Source organism: Typopeltis vanoorti, chromosome 6 (assembly GCF_054136105.1).
Source record: "Typopeltis vanoorti isolate ZY-2024b chromosome 6, IOZ_Tvanoo_1.0, whole genome shotgun sequence".
In the NCBI taxonomy this organism is placed as follows: Eukaryota; Metazoa; Arthropoda; class Arachnida; order Uropygi; family Thelyphonidae; genus Typopeltis; species Typopeltis vanoorti.
Window position 1 is genome coordinate 17,591,786 of NC_143554.1, and position 25,208 is coordinate 17,616,993.

General features: G+C 35.7%; 1 protein-coding gene across 3 annotated transcripts in view; it reads left to right on the forward strand.

Annotated features, from left to right (window-relative positions):
- Positions 1 to 25,208, forward strand: part of LOC150105315 (ubiquitin carboxyl-terminal hydrolase 48-like) — a 776,830-nt gene that overhangs the window by 12,971 nt on the left and 738,651 nt on the right. For all 3 annotated transcript variants that reach the window (XM_090394693.1, XM_090394696.1, XM_090394694.1), the window contains 2 exons: positions 1,716 to 1,860; positions 21,018 to 21,138. In XM_090394693.1, the coding sequence (XP_090250819.1) occupies positions 1,724 to 1,860; positions 21,018 to 21,138 (258 nt within the window). In that variant the 5' untranslated portion in view covers positions 1,716 to 1,723. The remainder of the gene's footprint in view (positions 1 to 1,715; positions 1,861 to 21,017; positions 21,139 to 25,208) is intronic.

Genomic DNA, 25,208 nt, shown 5'->3' on the forward strand with positions numbered 1-25,208 from the left:
GGTAACAAAAAAACCCGCTTTATAAGGGATAATAGTTGTATGGATCTTGTGTGTTTAGGAAGCAGCAGAGTGCGGTATATAGTATTTTATCAGTTCATAGGAGTTGTAGCTGTTGTCTAAATATGTTTAGAGCTGCAGCAATGATGCAACAGCTAAATATCTTTAGGCAATAACAACTATGCTGTATTAGCTGTTTAAATGTTTTAAATGCAAATATAATGTATCTTGTCTGTTTGATCAAATGGTAAACACATCATTTAAGTGGTGCAGCCAGAATCAAAAGCTTGAAGAATATAGATGTGTGAGTGTGCTGTTCTCTAAATGTTAATTAGTCAAAGTAAGAAAAAAGGGGAAACCTGTTGCAATTCCATCTACTTGTTGACTATTTTGCCCAATGGTTCGGATATGTTAGATTCATTTTAATGCATTTACACAGCCAGCACCCTAAAGCATTTTAAAAATGAATCAAATAACTGTGTACATATCCTTGATATATCAATTACTCTGTTTCAAATAATTCATTATCTTTTTCTGTGTAAAGAAAATAATCACATTGGAAGATGTTTACATAAACAAGCATAACATCATTTAACCCAACAGTACAGCATCCTCAAACACTAAGTGAGTGGGCTGTTTTTTATAATGACAGCTCTTGCAATCGAACGTAGTTAACTTCACTACATTTTTAACCATTAGGACTACAGCTCCTGTACAACACTCCTCATCATCTCCCCTTTCCTGAACACACAAATCAAAGTACTGTTACTGGCTCCCTATATCCTGTACATCTGAAAAGATAGTTAAAGTACTAAATAAATATAACCTACACCTGTTCCTCATCACGCTCAAACCACCGTTAAAACTAGTAACCTCATCTGCTCATCAAAGCACAAACTCTATTTTCTATTACATGTGAGTGTACTACAGATTGTTGAGCCATAATAATCTCTTTTGGCTTAGCAGTACAAATTGTTGGATTCTGTCACTGTAATTTTTTCTACTGTGGACAGAATAGGAAAATCTGTTTATCTGCCACCAAAAACATAAGAAATCAATTTGCTTTCATCAGTATGACAAGTCAGAACTGACAGTCCATGCTTTGGACGTTCCATCACACTGGATTAGATGGAATAATTCATTTAACATTAATCTGTCAGAGGCCAAAAGCAGGCTGTCATTTTAAGATAAACTTAAACTCAAAAACCATAAACAGAAGTTTGCAGTTGCTGTTTTGTCAATTAGAATTTGAATTGTTTTTTTTCCATTAAATGTTTTTTTGTCTGTGTATCATGACAAGTTTGTTTTTGCTCTCAGGATGCTAGTTTGAAATCTGATATACCTACTTAAGAAATGTTTATTATGTTCTTGATATTTAATATCATCAAACATATGATCAATGACTGCCAACACCTAAGTCTGTCTCTGAAGAGCCTTTAGATCTATTTCTTTCTCTATTTTTTAGGAATTGAGCCCATCATTCCATTCTTGAATTTTTTTGGTGAAACATAGTTTTAGAATTAAGATTACAAGTAGATTTATTAATGAAATCTGCAATATGTATTATTTTGTTAACTAGCTTCACTACCTATAGATGCAAATATATGTGAAAATTTTGAGTTATGCTGCCCATTTATAATGAGCATATTTGTTTTAATACTTTAGGATTCTCATGATTTTCAATAAATGTGAAAATAAAGCATTTATTTGTAACGTAGGTAGAAAAATGCCCACTAAGCAACAGTTAGAAAAAGAAGCTTGGGAGTGGTTGGAAACAGTAACAGAACCAGCAGAATTAACAGATGAGCATATTGAGACAGCATATCGAGTTCGATTAAAACCTTGTAAGGCAAATTCTTGTAGGTAAGTGGCATTTTTTAGTAACTTGGTGAAAATCAACTATTTTGTACTTAGTAATTTTTCTGATGTCTTTTCACTTTGGTTTCATCAGAAATACAACTGTGTTGAAGTAGTACAGGGTTATACAGAAACAGTTTCATAACTTTAAAAAAACTGATACTCTTATTGATTTTTTTTCTTTAGTTTATATAGCACTAACAGATAGCTAGGAAAGCATGGTTTTATTCTTTAGAAACTTTTGCCTGATGTGATTACCATCACTGATATATAGATATCTTGGTAGTATTCATGTATGTCACTATACTTTACTCCCTGTAACATATTTGTCACTATACCTCACTCCTTTTAAAACAAAATGTTACATAGAGTGAAATATTTGGTGCAGCAGGAACAGTAATTCTCTCCTTCAGTCCTTTTATGTTTGTTGATAATGCTGGCTACTAAATCTCATCTCTGATTGTCTTAATCTAGTTAGTGAGATAAGGTCTAGAAAATTAAATTGACACTCCATTAGACATGGATATCCAGTCAAGTCATCTGCGAGGTATCTCAAATAAATTTTGTCATTGTCAGTCTTTGTTATTGTTTTGAATAGTTCCTCTTCCATTCTCTCTCTGTGTCCATATATATATATATTTTTTTTTTTTTTTCTGTCACTACTCTTAAGCAGTCTTCTACTTATTTGAGTCTTCTAATTCCTTTCTAGGTCCTCTCTTTGTTTGGTTTTCATGTATGAGGGGTCCTCAACAACTAACACACATTTCAAAAGCAGCTAACTTTTTCTTTTCAGACTTCTTTATGTTTCAACTTTACAAACAGTTGTATCCAGATCCTGAGCTTTGTTTTTGGAGTGATGGATTTATCCTTTCAGACTTCAGGGAAGCTTTTGAGTATTGTCCCAGCCATTTCTGATTTTCTTCCAATGTTTTTTGAGCAGTAATTCTTCACATTGATGGATCTTAACTGCTTGGTGGTTAAGGGGCTAATGTCCATGTGAGATAGTGCTCTTTAGTACAACTTTTTTGATGGTTAATTTCTTCAGAATATGTTTTATATTAATCCAAAAATTACAGCTTGTCACTCTCTTTACAAGTTGATTCAATGCATAACTCTCTGAATGTAAACTTTTGTAAGGCAGTGGGAGAAAATAGCATACCCAACTTGTCCATCACTGGTCTGCCATTGCTTGGTATACAACGTGAGTATCTAGATCAAAGAAAAGGATCAAAGAATTAAGAAGTTTGACAGGAAATTAAAATAATTCATGAAATGGTGGATGACCTGAATCAACAAGCAATAACTTCAGATCTGGAAGTTGTTAGTGTCCTTTGTGAGCCACATGACAAAGTACACAAAATAGTAAAGAAAATTGCATATAAAATTAAGGTTAACTATAATGAAGATTTTGTCTGAAATGAAGATTTTATTGAGACTGTGTCGTGTTCCTAGTGGACAGAGACATAAAGCAGTGCCCATAATTATAAAATTTAAATCAAAAGTTATTGGAGACAAATGGTTGGAAAGACACAAGAATATGAAGTATAGATTAAGCACAATTGATATGTATTTGACCAGCAAAGTTAATATATCTAAATGAGTACTCAACTCTGAATCTAAGGCATCTACTGTATATTGTCAAGAAATGGAAGCAAGAAGTACACTACAAGTATCTCTTGGTTAAAGAGAGCAAATTCTTCATGAGAAGAGATATTACAGTAGCGAACAAATTAATCCAATCAAACTGAATTTTCATAGTTTTTTTTTTTTTTTTCATGTCAATTCACAAAAATTTTGGTTTTTGTTTCAGTTTACTGTTTTTGGTTTTAGTTCACTATTTTGCTTGAGTTCCACTTGTTTTAATTATCTCTACGATGCTTATTAATAGTGTTCTGCATTTTTAATAGTGTAAACAAGTTGAAGTTCATGGTGTATTTATTTATTGATATTTATTTTCTATGTTCTTACCAAAGTCCTCCCATGACTTTTGTTTTGCTAGTTTTACACAGTGTTTAGCACAAGCTGACTTACTTGCCAGGAACTTTTGATATGCTTTCTTCTTTTCTTTCACTGCCTCTTTAACTTCCTGTGTCCACCATTGAGTTCTGATTTTTCTATCCTTACAGACAACCTCACCACATGCCACTCTGGCTGAATCAATCAGTGTTTTCTTCAGGGCTAGCCACTGAATCTCCAAGGTTTGGTTCTTGTTCCAAACTCTTTCATTTTTTGTTCCATCATGTAGTTTAGTCTACAGTTCACATCTGAGAGCTGCTCAACTTTTATTCACTTTAAAACTTTCTTACATGTTATTCTTTTCAATATGAAATTCAATTTTATCCTGCTCAAGACTAAATGGTGATTACTTCCAATTTCAAATCCTCTGTGCACTCTGGTCCTGCACCAGGGAGAAAACATCACTTTCATCAATAACATAATCAATGAGACTTTTCTTATTCCTTGCCTCTTCTCTCCATATGAATTTGTGCACATTTTTATGTTGGAACATGGTGTTAGTAATAACCAGTCCATGTCCCAAGCAGAAATCCAACAGGTATTTGCCATTATTATTAGCTTTGCTCTTTTCTCCAAATTTTCCCACAATATTTTTGTATGTCTGACAATCATTTCCTACTCTGCTATTTAGATCCCCAACAAGGACCAACTTTTCCTTTTTCATTGTGTCAGTTGCTTTCTCTAAAGCGTGAAAAAAATTTCTTCACTTCTACCTTAGTAGAACCTTCTGTGAGACCATAGGCACAAATAATTCTCATTGTCCAGTTCCCCATTCTCATATTTGCCACATCACTCTACTTGAGACTGCCTGCCATTCAAGAAGATTAGCCTAGTATTTAGTGTTGAATACTATGGCTACGCCTTTTTTTCCTTGATTGTTATTGCCTGAATATAAATTTTGTATTTATTGCTCAGAAAGATATCAGCAGTTTTGTCTTTTTCGTTTCAGTCACCCGTATAATGTCGATCTAGTACTTATCCAATTCCTTAGCTAGCTCCATTTCTTTGCCATTCAGGCTTTTTATGTTGATAGTACCGATCTTGAACTCTGGTGATGTTGAGTTGTGGCGAGTTTTGGTATTTGTTCCAGTAGCTGACTTTTTGTGTTTGCCCTGGTTCCCTTGCGAAAATAACGTGGGCCTTGTTAGCTGGGCTACGCTTCAGCCAGCATGAAATTCTGTCATGTTGTACCATCATTTTTTATTTTGGTTTAACCATTAAGAATACAAGTTGGTCAGCTAAATCCCAAATTGCCAGCCCATCCAGTTCGTTCAGTATTCAGGTAGATACCTAACAGGGTGCACCACGAGAAGGTAAGGATTGGACATTTGGTCAGAAGCCCTGATCGGTTCTCCACATTCCTTTAAAGGCTATGTGGAGTTCTCCTCTCAGTTATATCACTTTGATCCTTAAGCACCCCCTGTTCAGGACATGGATTAGTTATTACTAACACCATGTTCCAACAAAATTCACAAATTCATATAGAGAAAAGATTCAAGAAATAAGAAATTGTTGATAGCAATGTTTATCCATTGGTACAGGACACAAGATTATATGCAGGATTTCAAACTAGAAGTGATCACCATTTAGTTTTTGAAAATAAGTGTGTAATGTGTGAAAGTTTTAAAACAAATCAAAGTTGATTAGCTTTCAGAAGTGAACTATAGACTCAAGTATACAAACATTATTCAAGAAATAACAAAAGAGTTTGAAAACAAGAACCAAACCTTAGAAATTAAATGGGTAACCCTGAAGAAAACACTTATTGATTCGGATAGAAAGGCATGTGATGAGGTTGTCTGCTGCCACTGCTGTCAAGACAATGGACAAGACTCAAAAGGAATGAAATCAGGAATACATATGAATACTCTAAGTAGAAAAGGCTATCAAAAACCTGAAATGTGGAAAGGCAGCTGGAGTAAATGATATTGAATCAGAAATGCTCAGATAACTTCCTTTGGAGGTATAGAAGTTGTACAGTGGTTACACTGCATAATTCAGAAGGCATGGTCAGAGAATAGAGAATAAGATGCCGATTATTGGACTAGAGCTCTCATAGTACCTATTTATAAAAAGGGAAATAAAACTAAATGTGCGAATTACAGAGGAATTTCTCTCCTGAGTGTTTTGATAAGATTTATGTAAGATACTTGAGAAACAGCTAAGAAAAATTGTGGAAGGGAAATGTGGATTCAGCCAGTAGAGATTGTAAGGATCAAATTTTCACTTTAAGACAAATATTGGAGAGGTCATGGGAATATAACAAGGATTGTATTTAACTTTTGTAGATCTGGAAAATGCATACTGCAGGGTGCCAAGAGAAAAGCTGTTTAAAATGCTTGTTATATGGCATAAATGGAATATCACATCTAGTAATACTTAATCTATATTTGAGTTGTAAGTTAGCACTTAGAATTGATGATGGTTTGATGTTAAATCAGATGGGAGACAAGAATGCACATTATGTCCACTGTCATTTATTATCTGTATGGATCACATTATGAATGAAAGCATTATTAAGCTAGATATCAAAATTAGAGATGTTATGGAGATGTATATGATGTTATACTTCTAAATATTTCCAGTACTAGTCTGCAGGATATCCTGACTAAATTTAGTAACTGCTGTAATAAATTTGGTATGAAAACCAGCAATAAAAAGACAAAGATAATGAAAATTGGAAAATTGAAAGACAGAATAGAGACTGTGAAAGGGTGCATGGTGGCCACGGAGTGGGAATGATGAACCAGGAAGGAGAGAGGGTTGTGGACTTTGCAGTAACGTTTGATCTGGCAATTGTGAACTCATTTTTCTACAAGAGGGAAGAACATTTGATAACATTTAGGAGTGGTAACAACAGTTCACATATTGACTACATTTTGACTAGAAGAAAACATCTTAAGGTTGTGACAAATTGTAAAGTAATTCCAACAGATCAAGTAGCACAGCAACACCGACTGCTGTGTACAGACTTTAAAATAAGATCGAAGATAAGAACCTCTTTGATGCCATGGGTTGAAGACAATTAAGTGGTTTTGCTTAAAAGAGGAGAGTGTGAGGAATCGTTTTAGGGAGAGGGTGTTAGAGAGGATTTTGGATGGACCGGAAAGTGTACAAGATTGGTGGAAACATAATTCAAAAGTAATCCTGAAAGTGTACAAGATTGGTGGAAACATAATTCAAAAGTAATCCTGAGCTGTGCAATCGAGGTGCTTGGTGGGACATCTGGAAAGATTAGAGAGCAGAAGGAGGGTTGGTGGTGGTGGAATAATAATGTACAAGTGGCAGTGACAGCTAAGAGGAAGGCAAAGCAGTAGTGGGATGAGTCAAGAGTGGAAGAGGACAGAGAGGTGTACAGAGAGAGAAAGCAAGAAGCCAAGAGAGTTGTGACACAGGCGAAGGCCATGGCATATCAAGATCTGTATGATCAATTAGAAACAAAGGAAGGACAGAGAAAAATTTACCAACTAGTGAAATGTAGAAATAAAGCAGCAAAGGACATCTTACATGTGAGGCAGATCAAAGACACTGAAGGAAGAGTATTATGGAGGGATGTGGACATAAGAAACAGATGGAAAATATACTTTGAGGGACTTTTGAATGAGGAAAATGCAAGGACTCACAGAGGAGATGGGCAGCCTTCTGAGGGGATGGTGCAGAACATCAGTAGAGTGGAAGTGACGGAGGCCATGAAGAGGATGAAGAATGGAAAATCGGTGGGCCCTGACAGAATTCCAGTGGAGGCATGGAAGGCACTGGGGGAAGAGAGAATTGACCTGCTGTAGGACCTGTTCATGAAAGTTTGCCAACAGGAAAATATACCCGAGGAATGGAAGGAGAGTACTCTTGTCCCCATCTACAAGGGTAAAGGGAATGCACAAGACTGTAAAAATTACAGAGGAATAAAGTTGGTGTCCCACACAATGAAAATCCTAGAAAAGGTTCTTGATGGAAGATTGAGGAAGGAGATTGAGATTGTAAAGGAACAATTTGGCTTCATGCCTGGTAGATCAACAACAGATGCTATCTTTGGGTTACGGCAGATGATTGAAAAGTATCGAGAGAAACAAAGGGAGCTACATCTGGCATTTATTGATCTGGAGAAAGCATACGATAGAGTGCAAAGGCAAGAAGTCTGGAGGTGTCTGAGGGAGAAGACGGTTCCGGAGAAATATGTCAGGTTGGTGCAGGAGATGTACAGAAATGTGAAGACAAGTGTTCGGACCTGTCTGGGACAGACAGAAAGTTTTCAAGTAACAGTTGGCTTGCATCAAGGGTCAGCATTAAGTCCATTTCTGTTTAACATTGTGATGGAGGTGGTGACAGAGAAGGTGAGAGAAGATGCATGCGCCTTGGACAATGTTGTATGCAGATGACATCTTGCTGTGTGCAGATTCAAGAGAAGAAGCGGGAACTAAACTGGAAAGATAGAGAAAAGTACTGGAAGAGAGGGGTATGAGGCTGTGCAGAAGTAAGACAGAGTATATGTGTTGCGCAGTGGACAGGAGACAGATCTGGAGCTGGAAGGAAATGTCATCAGGAAGGTGAGAGACTTTAGATACTTAGGTTCAACAGTGGAAGAAGATGGAGGAGCTGAGAAGGAAGTGGGATGCAGGATACAAGCGGGTTGGAGGAACTGGAGGGAGATGGCTGGAGTGTTATGCGATAAGAGGGTGCCGATCAATCTGAAAGGCAAAATCTATAGGACAGTAGTGAGGCCAGCTATGACATATGCTATAGAAACTGTGGCCCTGAGGAAAAATAACATCAGCAGGATGGAAGTAGCAGAGATGAGAATGCTTAGGTGGATGTGCAGTGTGACCAGAAAGGATTGTCTGAGAAATGACTATGTCAGGGGAACAGTGAAAGTTATGAACTTAGGAGCGAAAATACAGGAGGCAAGGTTGAGAAGGTTTGGTCATGTGATGAGGAGGGAGGACGAATATGTGGGAAGAAGGGTCATGCAGATGGATGTGCAAGGAAGGCAGAAGTGTGGGCGGCCAAAGAAGAGATGGAGGGAGCTGGTAGAAGAGGACTTGAGGATGAAGAACTTGGATGTGGTGACAGCCCAAGACAGGAAGGTGTGGAGGAGACTCATCATCAACAGTGACCCAACTTAAGTGGGAGAAACTGCAGAAGAAGAAGAAGAATGAAAATTGGCTGAAATATTGAAAACATTAACTGTATCCTGAATCGAGAACCTATAGGACAAGTAAAACATTTCACTTGTCACATTTCATTGGCAGAAAAAAGTCACAGAGGAAGACAAAGCTCTAGGTAGATTGATACAGTAAATAGTGCCTTAGACAGAAGTATAAAGTCTGATGATATTGGAGTCTTGACAGAGAACAGATTAATTTGGAGGAAAATTGTTGATAGGAAGATAGTAATGATGTAACTTTTTCATGTAGTATTATCACAATATAATCTACATCCCTGGAGGGTTGTTGTTGTTATGATGATGTTCCATTGAGTCGTTTTTAGACTTCTGGTGATTCTATGAATATATGCTCTCCATTCAGATCTGTCCCTAGCCATATCTTTCAGAATTTACAGGTGCATTCCAGTTGCTTCTTTAACTCCTTCCACCCATCTAATTCTTGGTCTTCTCCTGCTTCCATCAACTTCAGCATGCATCGTCATCTTCTCCAGACTGTCATTTGCTCGCATAATATGTCCAAAGTATGACAATTTTTGCTTGATGATCATAGCTTCAAGGGAGCAATCTGGCGTTATTCTGTCTATCACTGATTATTGGTTAGCTTTGCAGGCCATGGTATTCTTTGTAAGCATCTCCAAACCCATAATTCAAATGCATCTATTTTCCTTCTCTCACTCTTTCTCAGAGTCTAACTTTCACATCCATACAGTACCACAGGGAATACCATTGCTTTCACAATTCTGATTTTTGTTGTGAGGTTAATAGCCTTATCTTTAAAGATCTTTCTTAAATTTGTCATTGCTTTCCTTCTGAGTAATAATCTTCTTCTAAATTAATTAAAAAAAAAAAAATTCCAGAGCTTGTGAAGAACTATTTCCGTAAAAGGGATAATTCAGTCCAGACTTTCGAACTTTCCATGTTTCCACAATCTAGCAGGGTTTTGAACTTTCTTTGTATAAGTATTCTATGAAATTATTACTTTTATGGAAAACCTTAATTTTCTTCCCATGGATTTGATGTCTGCTGACGATAGCATGTTCTGCAAGTTCTAGTTGTTCTGTTTCATGGACTTCTTTAGGTTCCAAGTCTCACATCCATAATAAATCACTGTTGGAAAAACAGCTACATCCAGAATCCTCAACTTTGTTCCTGTGGAGATAGATCCATCCTTCCAGATTTTAGACAAGTCTCTGATCTTCCTAATCTTCTAATGTATTTGGAACAGCAACTCTCGTCATTAATAATGGATTCCATGCACTCAAACTTGCTGATGTCCTCAATTCTTTTTCCATTAAGGTACACTTGTTTCTCTGGAATTTCCCAGTCTATATTTCCTTTGAGAATCATAATCTTTTGTCTTGCTAGGATTGAGCTGAAGTCCTCTGTTTTTAGTGATCTCATTAACTTTGTCAAGGATTTGACCTAGTTCTTTCTTGTCATCACAGAGGACTTTGTATCATCAGAGTACCTCAAATTACTGATCAATCTCTCATCCATCCATCTGTTCATTGGACATCAACAGATGCTGTATGGTCACGCAGATGCTTGGTGATGTGCCACATGGCCCTGTTGTGTGCTTTTCTGGAGGCTTTAACTATTTGAAGATCAATCACTCCAGACACCATCCGTCCATTTCACTAATCTCAACCCCTTCCTCTTTTTACAGGAACTTTATCTTCTATTACTGTTCTGAGAAGTCCTCTTTCCATTCTATCAATGTGCCCAAAGTATTTAAACTTCCTTCTGTCAGAAGACAGTTCTTCACATTAATAATGAATCCAAGGTATTTGAACTTGCTGTCTTCCTCAATTCTTTCTCCATTAAGGTGCATTTGTTTCTCAGGAGCTTCCCTGTTTGTATTTTCTTTGAGAACCATAATCTTTGTCTTGCTAGGATTGAGGAAGTCAGCAAGTTCGAGTACTTGTTGTTCCTTGTCATTATAGAGGAGTACTGTATCATCAGCATACCTCAGATTACTGATTAATATACAACCTATCCTTATTCCTGTGTTAGGTTTATCCAATGCTACATGCATGTTGTCCTCAGCATAAATAATAAACAGGTCAGGAGAAAGTAGACATCTTTGCTTTAACTCCCTTTCCAACTTGAAGCCAATCAGTAAATCCAACACCTCTTCTTACTGTGGCTTCTTGCTCACTGTACAAGTTAACAATCAACCTGATAATTTGTTGAGGAAGACCTATTATTCTCATTACCTTTTACAATTTCATATGCTGAACACAATCAAAGTTTAGTGTAGTCTATGAAACACATTACCATACATAGTCTAATTTCTTTATACTTTTCAGTGATCTGTTGAAGCAAAGGATCTGATCTCTGAATAAGGAAACTTATTCCTTAGGCATCTCTGCCTTAACTTTGGCCTCAATCCTATTTAGAATGATCTTTAATGAAATCTTGCCTGCCTGAGATGTTCCTGTCTCTCATATCTTTGTAATCAATCTATGAAACATTGTTATTCCTCCATCCCCTTTGGCTCCTAATTAACTCTGCTGGGATTCCATCTGCATCTGGGGCCTTATTGTTTTTAAGCTGTTTTACTGCTCTTTCAACTAGTCACCCGCCAGCCTAATGGAACCTTGGTTTTCTCAGTTTACAGAAAACCCACCCATACAGGCAGATACATTTACCAACAATCCCCCTCCCCTCACAACAATATGGAGTAGTGAAAACACTATACAACAGGGCTAAACTAATCTGTTCAAACAACTTGGCCCTAAACACTGAACTAAATAACATCCTCAACACTTACTCAGCCAATGGCTACCCCCCCCCCCCCCCAAAAAAAATCCAAAAAATATTAGAACCTACAAACCACAGATCCCCCCCCCCCCTCCACAACAAGGATTACTCTAAATCCATCACCATTCCCTACATCCGAGGCACCTCAGAAAAGATTACCAAAATCTTAAAAAAGCATGACCTGACCTCCTGTTATAAACCTTACAGAAAATTGGCATCCCTTATCTGCTCCACTAAAGACCAACCACTTCCCCTAGACCTACCTGGTGTACACCAGGTCCCTTGCAGTTGTAAACTGTCTTACTTTGGCCAAACAGGCAGGACAGCAAATATCAGAATTTCTGAACACAAGGACTACATCCGGTTTCACAAGTACAGCCATTCTGGTCTTGCAGACCATGCTCTGGATACACGCCACAGAATATGGTGGAAAAAAGCTACAGTAATACACCGTAGCAAATACAAATTTGAAAGATTATTTATGGAATCAGCCTCAGCACTAAGAAATTCTCCAAACCTCAACAAATTTGGTTGTATGCGACTGCCCCAAATTTGGGAGGCTTATATCAGCAGACCTTCAGCCCAACGGCCAAGAACACCTACTTAGCCCGCTAGAGGGCACCATCAGGACTTTTAGGAGAACAATAGCTTCATCTCTTCATTCCCAGTTACTGTGTTGTAGTGCCTACGTGCACGTACCTTTTTTTGTAAGTTCCTTTAGAAGATGGCAACGTGACGTTGCCGAAATATCGGAAAGTATTTATTAAAGTATAATTTAATTTATATCCTTAGCTACGTTGTTCAATTCCTTAAGTGTTTTAATAATTTTAATAACTGCTCTTTCAACCTAATGATTTGGTCTATTTAATGTATTTAAAACAGAACTATATTGTAAGGAAATAATTTAATATTAACCAAGTTAATAGTAAGCCAGTAAACTGTTCACCCTCGATCTGTCACTCATTATTAATAATAGAGAACACTGCTGAGATTACTATTCAGTTTGACAATGAGTGAGTCATCCAAGTGTGAATTACATCCTAAAACTTGTAACCGACCGTGCTAAAAATACTGTCTACTAATACTGAACCAATTTGCAAATCTTACTTTATTGTGAAATACTGCATTGGAACAAAATTTCATTCTTGATGTTTTATTTTAAACTTTGACAAAATTCTCCATTTTTTTTTTTTTTTTTCAATCTTGATTTAAAAAATAATCCAGTTGCATCTAGTAATTAGAGAATTCATCATCATCATCAAATTCCTGATATATACCCTCAAGGGGGTGTACAGGATATGATAGTACTACATGAAAAAAATTTACATCATTACTAACCTCCTATCTACAATTCTCCTCCAAATCAGTCTGTTACATGTCAAGACTCCAATTTTATCAGTTCTTATATTTCTGTCTTCTAAGACACGTTTCACTGTATCAATCCACCTATATCTTGGTCTTCCTCTGGGTCTTTTTCCTGCCAACCTAGCAAAGAACACTTGTTTTGCTAATCTTTCCTCTTCCATTCTGTTTAAGTGACCATACCACCTGAGATTAGGTCTGCTAATGCATTCCTGGATGCTGACATTGTCAAGTTCTTTCCTAATATCCTCGTTTTTAATATGGTATTGCCATTGATGCCATCTGTTCAAGCTCCTAATCTTTCTCAGGACTCTCATATCTGCCGTCTCTAGTCTTTGGTCAAGTGTTTTACTTCTGACCCAGCTCTCAGATCCATAAGTTAAAATTGGCTTGAATACTGTCTTGTATACAGCTAATTTAGTGTTTTGGCTTATTTCTCTCTTAATCCATATAAATTTCAGTTGACTTCCTACCATACCAGCTTTGTTGATTCTGTTGTCTATTTCTATATTTAATTTATCATCTTCTTCTCTAAAAATCGTGCCTAAGTAGCTGAAATGTTTTACTTGTTCTATAGCTTCTCCATTCACAATGTAGTTGATATTTTCATTGTCTTTGTCTTTTTAATGCTGACCTTCATACCATATCTATTACAACAGTTATTCAATTTAGTCAGGGAATCTTGCTGACTTGTAGCGGATTTATTTAGAAGTATAACATCATCTGTATAAAGCAAAGAGTTGAGATTAACATCTCCAATTTTGATATCAGGTTTAATACCACTTTCCTTCATAATGTGATCCATATAGATAATGAATAACAGAGGGGATAATGTACATCCTTGTCTGACACCAGATTTAACATTAAACCCCCTTTCTGTAATTCCTTCAATTCCAACTGCTGACTTACAACTCAAATAAAGACTAAGTATTGCTTGATATAATGTCCCATTGACACCATATAACTGTAGTGTTTTGAATAGCTTCTCTCTTGGCACCTTGTCATATACGTTTTCCAGATCTACAGAACTTAAATACAGATCTTTGTTATATTCCCATGATTTCTCAACTATCTGTCGTAAAGTGAAAATCTGATCCTGACAACCTCTATTTGGCCTGAATCCAGCTTATTCTTCACCAAGCTTCTCTTTCACAATCCTTCTCAACTGTTTCTCAAGTATACTTGCATATATCTTACCAGGAACACTCAGTAATGAAATACCTCTGTAATTCTCACATTCAGTTTTATTTCCCTTTTTATATATGGGTACTGTGAGAGCTCTACCCAATCATCTGGAATTCATCCCTCTGTCCAGGCCTTCTTAACTATGCAGTGCAGCCATTGTAAGACTTTTATACCTCTATACTTGAGCATTTCTAGTAAAATATCATCTACTCCTGCTGCCTTTTCACAATTCAGATTTTGATTTCAGGATTTGAAATTTTTCTACTTCAAGTATGGATATGTATTCCTGACTGCATGCCTGGTCAGTGTTTTTTACCACTGTGATGTCATCACTGCTAGTTTCATTTAGAATTTTTCTAAGTAATTTCTCCATACTTCAAGGATATCTTTTTCTCCTGTTTTCATGTCACCTTTATGATCTCTAATTCCTTTTACAGCACTCTTTCCTCCATTTCTGAGCTTGTTCAACAACCTCCAGAATATCTTGCCACCTTCTTGATATTTATTTTCTATTATTTATTTATTAATTAGAGAATTATATTTTTATAAATACAAAAACTGCAGTTTAGGGAAGTGATTCTAATATGTACCTGCATCAAGCTTGGTTGCTGTGACATCAGTGATGCATTTAACACTATGACATAAGCAAACTTCAGGATTATTAATACCATTGGCTACAAAGAAATTGAAAGTTTATTTTCCACTTGGTTAGAGTATAATAAATTTAGTTTAATCCTTTATCCAAGTGTGAGCAAACAAAGTTTGCGCCTGAAAGTATCTTCAGGACTGGGTTAAGGTGGTACACACCAGGGCAACTCGTTGCAAAGGTGGAGCAAGCTACCAACACTCCTATCCTAGTATCTCCTATAATGCAAAACACATCTCCTTGCGGATATGTCTATTGTTATGCATTAAGGGAAGGACCACTACCCAGACCGGTTTCGACCTTTATTGAGGTCTCTTCAGTGGGAGCCAGGCCCAAGTCGAGATATCAGGCAGAAGCATTTGCAGGTCATCTCCACCTATAGGAATTGCCAGTTGGTGTGCCACTAGCTTGCTCCACCTTTGCAACGAGTTGCCCTGGTGTGTACCACCTTAACCCAGTCCTGAAGATACTTTCAGGCGCAAACTTTGTTTGCTCACACTTGGATAAAGGATTAAACTAAATTTATTATACTCTAACCAAGTGGAAAATAAACTTTCAACATCTTTCTCTAAATCCAGAGTAATTTATTAAAAAAGGGTGGCACACCAACTGGCAATTCCTATAGGTGGAGATGACCTGCAAATGCTTCTGCCTGATATCTCGACTTGGGCCTGGCTCCCACTGAAGAGACCTCAATAAAGGTCGAAACCGGTCTGGGTAGTGGTCCTTCCCTTAATGCATAACAATAGACATATCCGCAAGGAGATGTGTTTTGCATTATAGGAGATACTAGGATAGGAGTGTTGGTAGCTTGCTCCACCTTTGCAACGAGTTGCCCTGGTGTGTACCACCTTAACCCAGTCCTGAAGATACTTTCAGGCGCAAACTTTGTTTGCTCACACTTGGATAAAGGATTAAACTAAATTTATTATACTCTAACCAAGTGGAAAATAAACTTTCAACATCTTTCTCTAAATCCAGAGTAATTTATTAAAAAAGGGTGGCACACCAACTGGCAATTCCTATAGGTGGAGATGACCTGCAAATGCTTCTGCCTGATATCTCGACTTGGGCCTGGCTCCCACTGAAGAGACCTCAATAAAGGTCGAAACCGGTCTGGGTAGTGGTCCTTCCCTTAATGCATAACAATAGACATATCCGCAAGGAGATGTGTTTTGCATTATAGGAGATACTAGGATAGGAGTGTTGGTAGCTTGCTCCACCTTTGCAACGAGTTGCCCTGGTGTGTACCACCTTAACCCAGTCCTGAAGATACTTTCAGGCGCAAACTTTGTTTGCTCACACTTGGATAAAGGATTAAACTAAATTTATTATACTCTAACCAAGTGGAAAATAAACTTTCAACATCTTTCTCTAAATCCAGAGTAATTTATTAAAAAAGGGTGGCACACCAACTGGCAATTCCTATAGGTGGAGATGACCTGCAAATGCTTCTGCCTGATATCTCGACTTGGGCCTGGCTCCCACTGAAGAGACCTCAATAAAGGTCGAAACCGGTCTGGGTAGTGGTCCTTCCCTTAATGCATAACAATAGACATATCCGCAAGGAGATGTGTTTTGCATTATAGGAGATACTAGGATAGGAGTGTTGGTAGCTTGCTCCACCTTTGCAACGAGTTGCCCTGGTGTGTACCACCTTAACCCAGTCCTGAAGATACTTTCAGGCGCAAACTTTGTTTGCTCACACTTGGATAAAGGATTAAACTAAATTTATTATACATTGGCTACAAGTATGCTAAATGAAATTCCTCCTGCTTATCAGCAAATAAAACTGAAGTGCTGTGCTTGTTGTTCATTTAATACTAAGACAGTGGAAGGCAGGAAATGTAGATTGGATGTTAATGAGAATAGACTGTCAGGTGGTAGATATAGTAGCATTCAGAGAAAAATCTGATAAGCCAAACTAATCTTTAAGCACATACCTTATGATGTTCTTTTAGCAGTTTCTCTAATAGAGAAAAGCACATTTCCAAAACATGCAGATAAATATTCTTTTATTGTAATTTTATATGCTAAAAACAGACTATTATTGATAGTTTTTTCATTTGCTACACTATTTGTGTAAACCAATAACCCAGCAGATTTTACTTTACTATCAGAATATTAGCTGCTCACTGAAATTGGCAAGGTTTTCTCTTTCTCAATTTTTTTAGGAATTAATGATGAAAGGTTATTTAAAAAAGAGGTAAGAAAAATACAGGCATTTGATATGTGTAACTGGAGAAAAAATAAGGGATACATTTCGAAAGTAGACAGGGAAAAACACAGATTAAATAGTCCTTACTCCCAAAATTTGCGTACTTAAATTTTTTGATGCAAAAAATTAATTTAAGAAGTATATTGATATTAATAATGCCATGAATGTTTTTACGTATGTATATATTATTCCTTTTGTACCCTTTTTTGTAGCTACACACATGTGTACATTGTCAATTTTTTTAATATCATGTGAGCTTTAAATTAATACCAAAATTATAAAAATAAATAAATAGAACAGCAATGCACACACACACATAGAAAATAACATGTGACTGAAACTTATTTTCAGCAATCAAAATAAACGTATGGTTTTTTTCAGTTAACATAATAAGAGGCATAAACACATTTTCAGCAGATATAAATAAATTACTAGTTGTTTTTCAAAAGCTTTTTAGAATAGCATGATCCATACATAAAGTGGAATGTGGCAGATTTTTTATTTTCAGACCAAAACTTTACTATACTAAAAACGAAATAGTATAATGTTTAACACCAAAATCTAATCCAAGTAAAAAATATTTCAACTTATTGTAGTATAGTGTAATTGGAAGAATGCTTCTAATATATGGATGGAAATGAAAAACAAATCATCTTAAAAAAAAAAAAAATTGAAAGTTGCATTTATCAGTCTGCCCTTTAACAACCTACATACACAAAACAAACCAATCATAATTGGTATTAGGGACATTGTATCTCTGGTGGTGAACCACAAAACTAGGCTGCTCCAATATTTGTAATTTGGTTATATGAGATAGTCCATAAGTTTGAAGTAAAAAGCCTTTGGCCAGTATGCCTTACCTGTAATTGCATGCCCACTGAGACCTGGAACTCAAGATGTAGTTCACAAATTGAAAGTTATCCAGAGAAGAATGGGGAGGAATATGTGCAGTTTGACACTTAACGACAGTATACCCTCCTATTTGATAAGATTGAGAACATATGTACAGTACATGGTTAAGTACATTATGTATGCATAATGGAAATGGTGTGGTACACATTGCAAGATATAACAACACAAGATGGACTCTAAATTATTAACAGAATATAGGAATACCTTATATAGCGCAGTTAATTGGTTCCAAGAAGCATCCGCGCTATTCAAAACCGCGTTGTTCGAGGTCTATTTATAAAGATTTTCAATTTAGTTTGTTTATTTCAAAAATTTAGGATAATAAAAATGTTTAAAGATGAAAATTTTTTTTTTATTTTTATTAACTAAATAACAAATAAAATCCTTTTAAACTGATAGAAAAGTTGTAGAAAACAAAACACATATTGCTTCAATTTTAGCATACAGTAATTTACTTTTTACTAAAGTAATGTTCATTGAACCATCCTTGTCTTCTTTGTCTCTTCAAGTACTAGATCTCTGTAGCATTTGATGGCATTATTGAGACTTTGTCTTACTTTGATGCTTCTTTCCAAATTCGGGTCGGCATTTATGAGAAAGTCGGAAGCTTTGTCGATTTTTCTCACAAAAGTTGAAAGGTTAGCAAAGGAAAATTCTTCATCCATGACATCAGTGGGGTCATCTTCGTCTTCTTCTGCTTCATAGGCTTGTTGTTGTTCCAACTCCATAAGGATTTCATCATCCAGATCACTTGAATGAAAATCAATACATTCGTTCACATTGTTGCAATCTAAACTTATAAAACCAAGACATTAAAAATTATTATCTTGGTTTTTGCCCATCTGCACAATTTCTGTTGAGATTTCCTCTTTCTGTGTTGTAAAGGCAACAAAGTCCTTTGAATAATGCAGCAAGATATTATGCCATACAGCTCTCATGTTGCTTTGAGTCACCTCTTGCCAAGATTCATAAATATTTTGAATGGCATCTTTTATGTTAATTTTCTTCCAAAATTCACTCTAAGTCCAAGAATCTTCTTCTGCTGCAGCTTTAATAGCTTGAGCAAACGTTCATCTTAAATAGTAAGCCTTGAAAGTGGAGATAACGCTTGATCCATTGGCTGCAGAATTGATGTTGTGTTTGGAGGGAAAAAATGAATCTTGACATTTTCATCTAAGTTAGTCAATAGAGTTAGATGGCCTGGCGCATTGTCTAATAAAAGCAAAATTTTGAAAGGAATATCATTTTTTTACAATAGCTTTTAACTTCAGGGCAAAAAAAAACAAGTTTTAAACCAGTCTCCGAAAATTGAATGAGTCACCCACGCTTTTTTATTCGTACGCCAATGAACAGGTAAATTTTCTTTGTAAAGCCCTTAAGAGCTCTTGGGTTTTCTGCTCTGTACACTAACAGTGGCTTCAAGTTTAAATCACCTGATGCATTATCTCCTAGTAAAAGTGTCAATTGGTCTTTTGACACTTTATACCCAGCTTGTGTTTTTTCCTTCTCTGCTAGAAATGTGCGCAATGGCATTCTTTTCCAGAACAAGCCAGTCTCGTTAGCATTAAAAATTTGATCATCTGTGTAGCCTTCTTTCTCAATAAGCTCCTTCAATTCATTGGGAAATAATTCTGCAGTTTTAGTGTCAGCACTTGCGCTTTCACCTTGGATTCTTACGTTATGGAGTCCCATACACTTTTTGAAATTGTAGAACCACTTGCAACTTGCTGTAAAAGTTTCACTGGTTGTACCTCCTTCATTTTCGGTTTCATCTTCTTTTATTTTGTCATATAGACTTGTTGCTTTTGCCTGGATTATCATTTGACTCAAAGGAATCTTTTTCTGATTACAATCTTCAATCCAGATCATTAGAAGGCGTTCCATATTTTCCATTGTAGAAGATCGATTTCTTGTGATCACTTTTGACATATAAGAAGCGGTGCTCATTCCATGTTGTTTAATCTTTTCTTTGCTCTGAATAATTGTTTGTACAGATGATTCATTCATTGAATTCTCACGTGCTATTTGAGCAAACAAGCGCCATTCTCATGACATTTTATAATTTCAAGTTTCTTCTCTAATGTCAACCACCTGCGTTTTTTTGTTACTCCAACAGTGTCTTCTTTGTTTTGTTTCTTTTCACTCATACTTAAATAATAAAAAAATTTTAAATACTAATATTAACGTAAATAATAAAATGCTGCGGGGAAAGAACGTGTCTGCGTGAGAGCCAATCGAATAATTACTGGCTCTCGACTGTCACTTGCGGTGCTTGGGAGTCGCCAGTCAGTGTTGACAATGTCAGTGTAATAATGATAAGTGTAATAATAAAAACCACGTTGTTCAAAACCGCGCTATACAAGGTATTCCCCTACTCCCATGGATGGCAGAAGGCCAGAAAAAGACATCAGTATGAAATCGTTAGGATTACTGAGATGCAATTGATAAGAAAAGCTGACAAGAGAATGGGATGGAGGAGAGAGACCTTTGTTCAGCAGTGGACTGATCTAGGTTGAAAAAAAAAATTTGTTTCTTCAATGCAAAGTATATTAGAATGGAGATTTGAAAATGCAGGTTTCAAATTTCCATTTGTCAGAATTGATATTATAACCTCAGAATGTTTGCTATATTGCTATATTTTCTCTGCCAGATTATTTCAGTGAGTAGAGTAGGTGCCTTCCCTTGATGAGTCTTTGGACTCCTTGGAGGTGTCATGTAATAGTAATATTATTATATCCCAACGTTTTACATAAATCTTTTTTTACTAATTTTTCAGATGCAATTTGTTTCCTTTTCCATTGCTAAAACTGATTCAGAATCTGATTCATATGGCCAAAGATTTGTGCATATATACACATTGATTGTATCACAAACTAAAACTTTTTTTTTAAATTTTGCAGGAGAAATTGTAAGGGTAATCCCCATTGTCTTGTTGGTTTAGGGGAAAGAGGATGGATGCAGGATATTGCTGATGAAGACTGGCATGAAATTGATGATCCAAATTCAGAAAGGAGACCTCAGGTTTGAGTTTCATTTTTAATGCTATATTATATGATTTGATGTAGATTTAAAATATTTTAAACATATTTTGATATTAAAATGTTAAACTGGAATGTTACTGTTTTTTTTTTTTTTTAATTGTTAGTAATATGTAATTCCTAAGAGTATCCACTAGTTTATGGAAACTCATATTGATTACCATTTGTAAAATTCATAATTATTAAAAAAATTAAATAAAAATTACTGTATTATGACATACTTAACTTCTTTATGCAATAAAGAGAAGCACAATACTTATGGTATTTATTTATCTTAATTTTCAAAATATTTAGTATTCCATATTAAATGAAAAGCAATTTTATAATAATGTGTGTTATGTATGGTTCGTTATCGCCATACTAAATATAGTTTTAGGTCTGCATTACTCTCAACAGTTCTAAGTCCTGACCAAAGCCTACAGAGGAGAGTGCTGATTTCTTTCTTCTTTCAATAATATACCATCACCCATTGTGCTTGATGTATGCTGAATTCATTTTACCTTATGTTTTCGATGAAACACTTACTGAGACTTACAACAGGGCCAGACTTATGAAGGTTTTCAAGAGATAGACACATTTCCTTAAGAATGATGTATACTTTTACAAAGAAACAGTATACTATTGTATGCAGTGTACTGTATAATATAGTATATGTTTCTTTCTTTGTAGAAGAAAGAAAAAAAACGTATATTATAGTTATGATTTTTTTTTTCATCATATTGGCCAAATTTTATTATTATAGTGAATTTTCATTATAATTTGATATCATGTTAATTAATTAATTTCCGTGTGATGGTACAGTAGCCATGAGTCCCCTTTATGCGGTGGTATAGCACCATCTAGTCCCCCCCCCATTTTATCCGGGCTCTGGAACCGGCATAGTTGCCAAATCAGGCCTATGGCTGGGTCAGTATTCCTGCCTGTAATCCATGTGTGTGTGTGTGTGTTCGTTCACTGGACTGGTTCCTGCTTGCGGGATGAAAAACCTCACATAAACTGGCTGAAAAAATCCTGCTGTCCACGCCCAATACCGCGAGGAGCTTAAGGATCTTCTTGGCTATGGCTGAAGAAGATCCTTAAGCTCCTCGCGTCGTTGATGGGAATTGAACCTAGGACACTCCTTCCCCAGGCATATGGTTGCGAAGTGCAAAGCCACTCAGACAATATCATGTTGGTAGATAACTAATATAAAATGTTAGTTTTATATTACAGCTTACTTGCATGCGTTGCTGTTATTTTTCCTCTTTTTTTTTTCTTCTTTTTTTTTATTCTCTCCAAGTTTTTCTAGATAGTTGTCAACTTTTTCTAATTCCCCAGTTGTCTAACTTCTCTCTGACCTAGAAATTTCATGTGCCAAATTATTTTCATTGTCAACTTTGGTATTATGATTATTGATGATGTAATGTTTTTTGTTCAGGGGAGGGCAAAGGTTCTTATCATCAGCATCAACATTAGCATTTGCACTTGCATGCTCTGTTGTTCATATGGATGTTTGGCATCATTTTACTTGCTACCTTTAATTATCAATATATTTATGAGTATATTTGCTAATATATTTGTAATATATGATTGTGATTATATATTAAACATACATTAATTAATCTAAGAAAACATTTAATAAAAATCCCTCTTACAGAAGCTATAATCCATCCTTTATGAAAAAAGGCAGTGAACAGAGAGGTATTTTCAATGTTAACATAATGTTCCAATATGGAAGCATTATACTTTGCCTTGTATTTGTAGAAAATTCACTTGCAGTAGTAATTTGTTACTTTTTGATAGAAGCAAATCTTCTACTCACTCAGAATTTCATTGAAAGTCATAGCGTTCTTTTACTTTATCTTTATACTATCATATTTTATTTTTGATATCACAAGAAGTAGTATGAGCGATTATGTTCTCTCTCTCTCAAATATATTTTTCCTTTTCTTTTTTTTGATAAATGATTACCAGATATAGGATAAAAATGATATCATGTTGTAAAGAAAAATATATACAAAGTTTAAAAAAAATCAGAGTTGAGCAGTTTTCAGAGGTTCAGTGTAGACTCCAGCATACAAATGTTATTAGAGAAAAACTGAGTTTGAAAATAAAAACAGAAACTAAACTTTTAGAGACCCACTGGCAAAAAAAGAACATGATTGATTTTAGTGCAGGAAGTATGCAGCAAAGAGTTGGCTGCAAAGATAGAAAAATCAACATTTCATGGTAGACTTAAGAAATTAAATAGGCAATCCTGAAAAAAAAAATCATGTTTGAAGTAGGCTGAAAAGTAGGTTAGAAGGCACCCTGAAAAATTACAGACAAAAGTTCAAAAAATCCCAACTATGTGTAAAATTAGCTTAACTAATGATGGGAAGAGTTTGGAAAGAAATAAATATCTTGAAGGTGGCAAATTTCTTTGGAGACTATTGTAAAAGCTAACAAATGAAGGAAAGAGTACTGTAAAGGAATCAGGAAATCAGTGAAGATGAAGGTGATAAAAACTGTAGACATATTTTGGATGTCTGAAGTAAGTACTTTGAATTATTATTAAATGAAACAGCTATTAATCAGTACAAGAACTAGAAGTAGAAAAAAGTCATCAGGAAACCTGAAATTGGAAATGACAGTTGGAGTAGTGATATTGAATCTGAAATGCTTCAAATATGGAAGCATAAAATTTTTTTTATGGTGGTTACACTACATAATTCTTAGGGCACAGCCTGGAGGTCAAATTCTGAATGATTGGAGTATAGCTTTAATAGTTCTTATCTATAAAATGGAAATAAAATTGAATGCGAGAATTACAGAGAATTTTTCTACTCAGTGTTTGTATTAAGATTCGTGCAGGCATACTTGAAGATGGTAAGAAAAATTCTGGAAGAGAAAACTGTTCAGGCCACATTAGATATGTCAGATCAGATTTTTACTTTAAGACAAATAGCTGATCATGGAAGTATCACATCATCATCATCAAATTCCTGCCATGTACCCCCAAGGAGTGTACAGGATATGATAGTACTACATGAAAAAAATTACATCATTACTAACTTCCTATCTACAATTTTCCTCCAAATCAGTCTGTTACTTGTCAAGACTCCAACATTATCAGATCTTATATTTCTATCATCTAAGGCTATTTGTACCGTATCAATCCACCTATATCTTGGTCTTCCTCTGGGTTGTTTTGCTGCCAACCTGGCAGAGAACACTTGTTTTGCTAATCTTTCCTTGCCCATTCTGTTTAAGTGACCATACCACCTGAGATTAGCTCTGTTAACGCATTCCTGGATGTCGGCAATCTCAAGTTCTTTCCTAATATCCTCATTTTTAATATGATATTGCCATTGATGCCATCTGTTCATGCCACTAATCTTTCTCAGGACTCTCATATCTGCGGTCTTTAGTCTTTGATCAAGTGTTTTACTTCTGACCCGGCTCTCAGATCCATAAGTTAAAATGGTTTGAACACTGTCTTGTATACATTTAGTGTTCCGACTAATTTCTCTCTTATTCCATATGAATTTATTCAATTGACTTCCCACCATACCAGCTTTGCTAATTCTGTTGTCTATTTCTATATTTAATTTACCATCTTCAGTAAAAATCGTGCCTAAGTAGCTGAAATGTTTTACTTGTTCCACAGGTTCTCCATTCACAACACAGTTGACATTTTCAATGATTCTGCCTATTTTCATTGTCTTTGTCTTTTTATTGCTGACCTTCATACCACATCTATTACAACAGTTATACAATTTAGTCAGAGAATCTTTGCAGACTTGTAGCGGATTTATTTAGAAGTATAACATCATCCACATAAAGCAAAGAGCTGACATTAACATCTCCAGTTTTGATATCATGTTTAATATCACTTTTCTTCATAATGTGATCCATACAGATAATGAATAACAGAGGGGATAATGTACATCCTTGTCTCACACCAGATTTAACATTAAACCATGTACTTCCTTCAATTCTAACTGCTGACTTACAACTCAAATAAAGACTAAGTATTGCTTGATATATTGCCCCTTTGACACCATATAACTGTAGCGTACTGAATAGCTTCTC